At 42.5% G+C, this 8,187-nt stretch overlaps 1 protein-coding gene across 1 annotated transcript; it reads right to left on the bottom strand.

Annotated features, from left to right (window-relative positions):
• Positions 1-5,711: 5,711 nt before the first annotated feature.
• On the bottom strand, positions 5,712-7,938 carry LOC113068255 (perforin-1-like). The gene is made up of 3 exons (XM_026240917.1): positions 7,905-7,938; positions 7,203-7,720; positions 5,712-7,058 (listed from the first exon to the last, which is right to left on the bottom strand). Exons 2-3 carry the CDS (start codon positions 7,715-7,717, stop codon positions 5,852-5,854), a joined length of 1,722 nt encoding a protein of 573 aa, XP_026096702.1. The 5' UTR covers positions 7,718-7,720; positions 7,905-7,938; the 3' UTR covers positions 5,712-5,851.
• Positions 7,939-8,187: the final 249 nt, after the last annotated feature.

Here is an 8,187-nt window from a genome sequence, read left to right as displayed (position 1 = left end):
GGTTGCCCAGGGGTTTGTTAGCCTCTCCTTCGTTGGTGCGAGTAGCTGGGGGTACCGTTTATGTACCGGTAGTAAATGTTGGGACCATCGATGTAGTGCTTTACCCTACTACTGTAATAGGTACATTATTGGAGGTGTATCTGGTAGACCTTCCTGACGGATTGACCGAAGTTCCTACCATGAGCCTTCAGGCCACATCGTGTAGTGTTTCCGCCAAAGCAATACCTGAACAGATTGAGTCAGTTGAGTTGGGAACATTAACCACAGAGGAATGGAAGCAGGTTAGAGCCCTACTCTGCGAATTCCAAGGCGTATTTTCCACTCACGAAGGAGATGTAGGCTGCACCAATCTCTTGTCGCATGAGATTCCCCTCAGTGATAGCATTCCGGTACGACAGCAGTACAGGCGCATCCCGCCATCAGAATATGAGCTGGTAAAGACTCATATCAGTCAGTTGCTCGATGCACAGATCATTCGAGAGAGCTGCAGCCCTTACGCCTCCCCGATAGTATTAAGTTTTAAGAAAAAGGACGGTAGCCTCCGTATGTGTGTTGACCACCGCCAACTTAACTCCAAGACTCGTAAAGATGCTTTCCCGCTGCCTCGAATTGAGGAAACGCTCGACTCTTTATCAGGCACCCGCTGGTTTTCTACGTTAGATCTGACCAGCGGGTACAATCAAGTTCCAGTTTCCGAGCTTGACCGTCCCAAGACCGCCTTTTGTACGCCATTCGGGCTCATTGAATGGAATCGTATGCCGTTTGGCCTGTGCAAAGCGCCCAGTACATTCCAACGTTTGATGGAACGACTTTTTGGCGACCAAAGGCATCAGTCTGTCTTGTTATACCTCGACGACATTATTGTATTCTCATCGTCCGTGCAGCAACATCTGCAGCGATTTAGGGTAGTGTTGGGCCGTTTGAAAACGGAGGGACTTAAAGTAAAACTGGAGAAATGCGCGTTCTTCCTAGAGGAGGTGAGTTATTTAGGGCATGTTATTTCCTCTCGTGGGGTGTCGACAGACCCGAAGAAGATCGAGGCTGTAGCACAGTGGCCTCATCCCACGACAGTGTCAGAGCTGCGAACCTTTTTGGGTTTTGTCAGCTATTATAGACGCTTTGTAAAGGGGTTTGCCAAGTTGGCAGCCCCATTGCATAAGGTAGTGTCTATGTTGACGGGTGGTAAGTCTAGCAAGCCGGGTCAGGAAATAACTGCGGTGTGGTCAGAGCAGTGTGAGGAAGCATTTCAAGTTTTGAAACGGGTTCTCACTACAGCACCAGTGTTGGCTTTTGCGGATTTTACCCGGCCCTTTATCTTAGAGGTTGATGCCAGTCATGGTGGACTGGGGGCGGTGCTCTCACAGGAATTTGACAGTAAGATCAGGCCTGTTGCTTATGCAAGTAGAAGCCTCAGACCATCCGGGCGTAATACCGCTACATATAGTTCTATGCGACTTGAGTTTTTGGCTCTTAAGTGGGCCATGTGCGAAAAATTCAGAGAGTACTTGCTTGGCCACAAGTGCCTGGTACGTACTGATAACAACCCGCTCAGTCACCTGGCGACAGCTAAGCTCGGGGCTACCGAGCAAAGGTGGGCTGCTGAGTTAGCAGCATTCGATTTCGAGATCCAGTATAGGTCCGGTAAGAACAATCAGAATGCTGATGCACTTTCCCGGCTGAATGCAGGAAGGCTTGAAGGCAAGGGCACCTACTCTTTGGGATCAGTAGTTCCAGAGTTATTAAGACGAGTTTCAGTCTTAGATTCGGGGATAGTTACAACACAGATTGCTATACAGGCGTGGCCCAGTCTTTCTATATCAGATCTTATTGCTTTGCAGGCGGCAGACCCGGTTGTAGGGGAAGTGAGGAAGTTCTGGCAGCTAGGGCAATGTCCAGAGCCCAGAGAGTGGCGTCAGTTGCCTAAACCGGTTATGATGCTGCTACGTCAATGGGACCGATTGATTGAGCAGGAGGTCCTACTGTATCGTAAGGTCTTCCGTCCTGATGGAGGAGAGGCAATCTTCCAGCTGGTGTTGCCGGCGTCGCTGCATTTGGAAGTGCTGACTCAGTTGCACCAGCATCATGGTCACCAAGGGGCAGAGCGCACCCTCGAGCTGGTGCGACAGCGGTGCTATTGGCCCGGTATGTCGGCCGATGTAGCTCGTTGGGTGCGAGAATGCGAGCGGTGCCAACTGGCCAAGGATGCAGCACCGTTTGCACGAAGTTATATGGGACACCTGCTGGCTTCTCGGCCGAACAAGATCGTGGCTATCGATTTTACCCTCTTAGAGCCTTCACACATACATATGTGTACACACACACACACACACACACACACACACACAAATACATACATATATACATACATACATGTGTAGACAAATAGAGAGACAGATAGATACATAGAAGGCACAAGTCTTACAACATATAATCAATTATGAATCAATGTGCAATATTTTTTTTTTACCCTGCCCCCACACATAACACTCATCTCACCCACTCAGACACACACACTTCATCCCTCTCACACATATGTGCCTACCTGCCCCACCCACCACCACACACGCACGCACACACACAAAACACTCACATACATATGACATCTTTAATGATATACCCTGATCACAGTACCCATGCACATTAACTTGGTTGGGCAACCGCATCATTTCACTATGTCTTGCTGGACAACTCTATGTATGTCACAAATGATCTTTGTATTATTTTATATTAACGGAAAGATTACATAATGTTTGTTTGTCATATTTACAGCATTCTACACATTTTAAGTCCAAGCCTGATGCAAGGCAGTTCTCTCGGGTTAAGGTGTCCCTGCTGCAGTTTCACCAGTAAAGAAAATTGCTTGTTACAATTCAATTGAAGGACCACATAAGCCATGCAGTGGTGCATGGAGGTATGGTGAGAGCATTTCTTTAGATATTGATTGATTTTTGTGGTTTCAAATCATAAATATGTTTATGTAGAGTGATGAGGTAAATAATATTTTGTGGACACATAACCCCAACACGTATGTAGTCTCTATTTTTAACCAGGAGCACCAAGAGGACATAAAGTGGAAGTTTGTAAGGGACATTGGTCCAGTGTAGAGAGAGAGACAAGAAGGACTGCTGACGAGCGCACGAGATGGAAGCCACAACCCGGAAATCATAAGAGTTTTTGTTGTTGCCGGTGTGAGTGACACCGTTTAAGAGAATTATTTATTTAAGAAAACCGGCAGCAGTCAAGCCGACCCCTCGTCCTCTTCCTTTCCATCCTTTAACCTTTGTACACTGGTGCCAAAACCCGGGAAGGAAGAAGGACCGCCGCCGCCATGCAAAACCCGTCCTCCACGCCACTCACGGACATGATCGCGTCCCTCGCGGCCCTGCATCGCGAACAACATCAGGCCTGCTGGACTTGAGGACCGACCAGGAAAGGCGGTTCCAGTTAGATGTCCACCGCAGGCTGCAACGAGTCCTACTTAGATCAGACAGAGATGGAGTTCAGCGTCATTTATGGACTCAGAGCTTGGAGAAACAAACTACATGTTAGTGTTATCATAAATATCTATATTTAAATACAGATACTGAAATATCTGACACGGTTTCATTACTCATTTTCCACCGTATCTGAATATACACCGATACAATCTCCGTGTCTCTTTCCTCTCTGACAGTGTGTTTGACACGCATGCATCTCCTGTCAATTATAGTACGAATGTCTGCACAGGGTTGCAGATATTCTGTATAATTTTAATAATTCCTGCACAAATGTGGTGAGTGCTTTATTGTAACATGAGAATACTATCATGTAATCGCAGAAAACTGGATGCGAGCTCTCAAATAGGCCTAACCTATACAAATTAACTGCTTGTGCGCAGTGTGCAGTCGCGATCTCTCCGTGCTTTTAAAGTAGAAATTATTTCTCTTTGCTTCTGGATTCAATTTTGTAAAAAGTTATCTACCATTCAGAACAGATCCACACCTGCAAGTTGCCATGGAGACAGCCTTGGTCAGGTCCTAGACAGAGTCAACAACAATCAACAGGTGTCTGTGGGAAACAGGTTGACTAACGCAGAGCATCTCGTTGCCATGCTTTCCAAGGGGAAAATTTGTTATCCAGCCTAGGCCAAGCTGGGAGTGGAGACGAAAGAAGATAAGATACCAGTTGTTTTCGTCTAGTAGCCGCATTCCAATTTAACGGTCAATATGATCGTCTTGTTTGGTCTCCAAATCCTCCAATATCCTTTCCAAAGCCGTGAGCTTCACTGTAATGTTATCCATATTGTGGTTAACAGTCTCAGTCTCAATGCTGACCGCTCTGCCCACTGCTTCAATCATGACGGACAGCCTTGTGAGGCTTTGGACAGCTGTTCCCGTCTTCTGAATTTTCCGATAACCCAGGGCAAAGCCTAATCCAATCAGCAGAAGACCTGTTATCATGGTTCCGAATAGGTAGATCTCTTCAATGTCCTCCACGGAAGAGCTGCCAGACACACGACCCGCCAATTCGCCTACGTGTCCATTGTGTAGCCAGCTGCGAACGTTCCGGCAGGGCAGTCAGGCTCCCCCGAACCTAAGCTCCTCGTAGAGAAGATGGTGTCAATTGCGTTGAGAGACCAATTTTTCAAATACATGTTTCAGTTTAGGAAAGCAGTGCAGAGAGTCTCTCAAAGTAGACCAGACAAGATACAGGCGAAGCAGGCAAGGCAAAGAGGTAACTAAATTTTTTACCATGTAAATTTATGCTAGAAATGTTTTGGAATGGGATATTTGTCTGATTTGTACATATAAATATCCTAGTCTGTCTACTGAATCACTAAATTTTACAGTCATTACAGGTCAAAGCCATCTGATGTTCCATTTATCTACATTAATAGGCCTAACATACTGTATTTGGCTCTTAAATCTTTGCATTCAGTAAAAATTCAGTGTGGTCATATTTCGAATACCTCAAACTGAATTGAGGTCATTTGTTTTATAATTTTATTACTGTCCTTTTTTTTTCTTTTTTTTTCTTTTTGTAAATTCAATTCAGTCTGAAATCAATCCAAACAATTGCTACTTTCGTCCCAACAGGAACTCCTGACATTTAAACTAGATTTAATTTTATACTGAAAAAATCTGAAAATGCAAACTTTAGGATGTGTTAAAGCACTAAATAACCTGTAGATTTATCATTACTGTGACACATGAAACAAGAAAAACAACACGACTAATTAAAAAAGAAAAACACCGCTTCAATAATTTACTTTCTGTACTCGAAAACAGTTTTACGGACCTAACCTCGGGAAACGATGAGGAAATCACGTGATATTTCTCAGCTCCGTCAATGATTGCATGCTGAATATGCTGTCATAGCTGGGAATGCAAATGCAGAAAGAGGCTTGGAGAAAATCGATTTGTTACTTTTGTCCCACGTTACTTTCGATCCCGTTCTCCTCTATGAAATCCAGACAGGTGGTTTGTAATTTCCCCCCTTACTAAGTATTTAAATCATTCAAGGGAAGCATTTAAATAATCCTGTGAATGCACTTAAAAAATGCAGAATCGATTGATTCATCAATCAAATGTAATTTAATTGTGAATTGAATTGAATTGAATCGTTCTTTATTTTCAAAAATAGTTATTGAATTGAATAGAAAACTTATGAATCATGAATCAAATCAATTCGCTGTCTACAAAAGATTCACAGCCTTACATAGATGTCTTTAAAATGCTTTATTGATGAAAAGCAGAGAGTAATATGAAATATTTGTCAAATATCAGTAATGGGAAAATAAGTAAGCAAAGGTTATCTAGCAGATGATAGTACAGTCTTCGCAGGGAAATAAAGGACTGATTCAAGATGTAGGTCACAGCATCATTAGCTTTCCATAAGTGCTCTTGAAATCGAAGTTGTCTGAGTTATTGAGAGCTAATTCAAGTCTCGGCAGGTCTTTAACCAGAACACCATTTCTTGAGCTGAAAATATCAGCCAGATGGGCAGCCATTGGAGAAGGTTTGTGAGCATTACACTGTGGGCCCTGCAGACTGGGTGCACATTTCACTTCATAGGTAAAAAAGAAGGTGCCATATTTAAAAATACAAGTATCAGTCACAAGCCCATTTCTAAGATCAAAAGAGCATGAACCAAGGAGATCGCTGTCCCAGTTGCTGTCTGCATCATATACTTCAAAAGTTAGTTTATTAGCCATTCTGATCTTAATAGGTCCAAACTCAAATGTTTCTGACCAACGTGGATTATCATTATCATTAATGGTCTCAGTGCGCTTGATTTGTTGGTCATATGTAACACTTACAGTGCCATCTGTTTCTGTAAATTTATCTCCATACAGACCTTTGGCTCTGAGATTGTAGACTTTCAGGGTGGCAAGTCCTTTTGCAGGTGGACAACAGTTAGACGTTATAATTTGACTACTTTCACAAACACAAGCACATCGGTCTCTTGCACTGCACTTCCTGCCAATCTTGCAAGGACCAGAGCAAACCTTCATGAGGGCATTTTGAATGATGTATTCTTCAACAGCTTTCTTCAGTCCTTTCCTTGCAGGATGTTTGTTACTCAGTAAGAAATGAAGGGGTTTAAGAGAGTAATGCACAATGTCAGGGAGACTCTTCAAAGACTCAAGCCATTTTTTAAGGGAATCTTGATGTGATGAACCAGAAAAAAGCAAATCTTCTCCATTGATGTTTCCTCCAATAATATCTGTCTGACGCTCATTGAACATGGAGCTGAACTTTTCATCTGTGCCCATCTTCTTCTTCTTTTCTTTACAAAAATGTGATTCTACCTTCACAGTTACTACACTGTAGGAACCAGAGGCTTCCACATCCAAACAATCCTTCACCGCAGTGTCTGTAAGTCCACTCACTGCAGCCTGACAGGATTTGATGGCGGTTATGGCTTTCATTTGCCCTCCTAACTTAACACTTGTGGTATAGTGAGTACCATATGTGGTGATCAGGTTGCGGTAGGCGTCTGGATCGTAGGATGCAGGGAGTGAGTTGATTGCTTCAAGAAACTCTTTGTGAAGAGGAGGCTTTGCAGCTACACGATATCTGCAAAGAAACAGTAAACAGATTTCAATTTAGTGTAATAAAATAAGTAGTTTGCTAAAAATTAATAGTTGTATTTCTTTGCATAGTCATTATCTTTTTAACATCATGAGTGAAGGTATAAAAAAAAGTCCCAAACTCTCTCACCTGTAAAAATTGCACCCAACTTCATGTTTGGTGAAACTGTATTTGTCTTCTTTTGATTTTGTCATTGCAAATTTTGCTTCCCTTGAATGAGTGCTTCCAACTGCAGCTCCAACAGCCTTGACGTCTATACCAACTTTCCAGCTGACTGAGAGTGCTGACGATGAATCATTGACCAGTGCTTCACTTGAATCAAAGATCTGACTGGAGACTTTCATTGAACACTTTGGCAAGGTCCTCCAGTGTACAACTGCTACTGGTAGCTTCTGTTTAATTCCATTCATGTACCTGTTTTTGTGTAGTTTACAAGTGCCGTTCCCCAAATCCCATTTTTCTGTGTTGATCACATAAGAACCTTTTCGCTCCATGGTCACAACATCAAATCCTTCTCCAGCAAGATTGTATCCTGGAACAAAGGGAGCATCTTTACACTCTTTTGATGCACCTAAATCATCCTCTCCAGAAATGGTCATAAGAAGCAATGCCCAGAAAATTATGTAAATCTGGAACTGCCCCATGATCTGTAGTGAGATAAGAAAAAGTCAATATTTCTGTCAGTTCATTAAAATTGTAAAATTTAACATCATTCACAAAGATCAGTTTTCAATAATGTCTTAAAAAAATTACAGCATTGTTATTTTAAACATTTAACAAATATTTTTAAAAGCAAAACATTATATGAATACAGTATGTTGTTTCTCTAACCTGTCTTTTCGTTTGATGATTGTGGTTGTGGGTGTCAAAGATTTGTAGTGCAAATGATATGCCATCACGTGGCTATGATATATCTTTAACACACTGAGTGGTGCAAAGATGGGCAATTCTATAAATAATGTTTTGTGAAAAGTGAAGAACATGTCTTGAATGTGTCAGTTAGCTCTCCAAAAGCATGAGCAGCAGAGCAGCAGAACCGTTATACTAAAGAGTTGAAGATCCTAGCATTTATAAAAAAGTTACTCTGGTTTCAGTTTGAAAGCTGCTTGTGAAT

The sequence above is a fragment of the Carassius auratus genome, linkage group LG44F, assembly GCF_003368295.1.
Source record: "Carassius auratus strain Wakin linkage group LG44F, ASM336829v1, whole genome shotgun sequence".
NCBI lineage: Eukaryota > Metazoa > Chordata > Actinopteri > Cypriniformes > Cyprinidae > Carassius > Carassius auratus.
The sequence above is the reverse complement of the archived record's forward strand: the minus strand, read 5'-3'. Positions and strand labels throughout refer to the sequence as shown.

Excerpts from the sequence above, each read along its gene's own strand:
- LOC113068255 (XM_026240917.1), bottom strand. The coding sequence starts at position 7,717 with ATGGGGCAGTTCCAGATTTACATAATTTTCTGGGCATTGCTTCTTATG. Across the intron at positions 7,059-7,202 it reads GTTGGGTGCAATTTTTACAG|ATATCGTGTAGCTGCAAAGC; the intron begins GTGAGAGAGTTT and ends GTTTCTTTGCAG.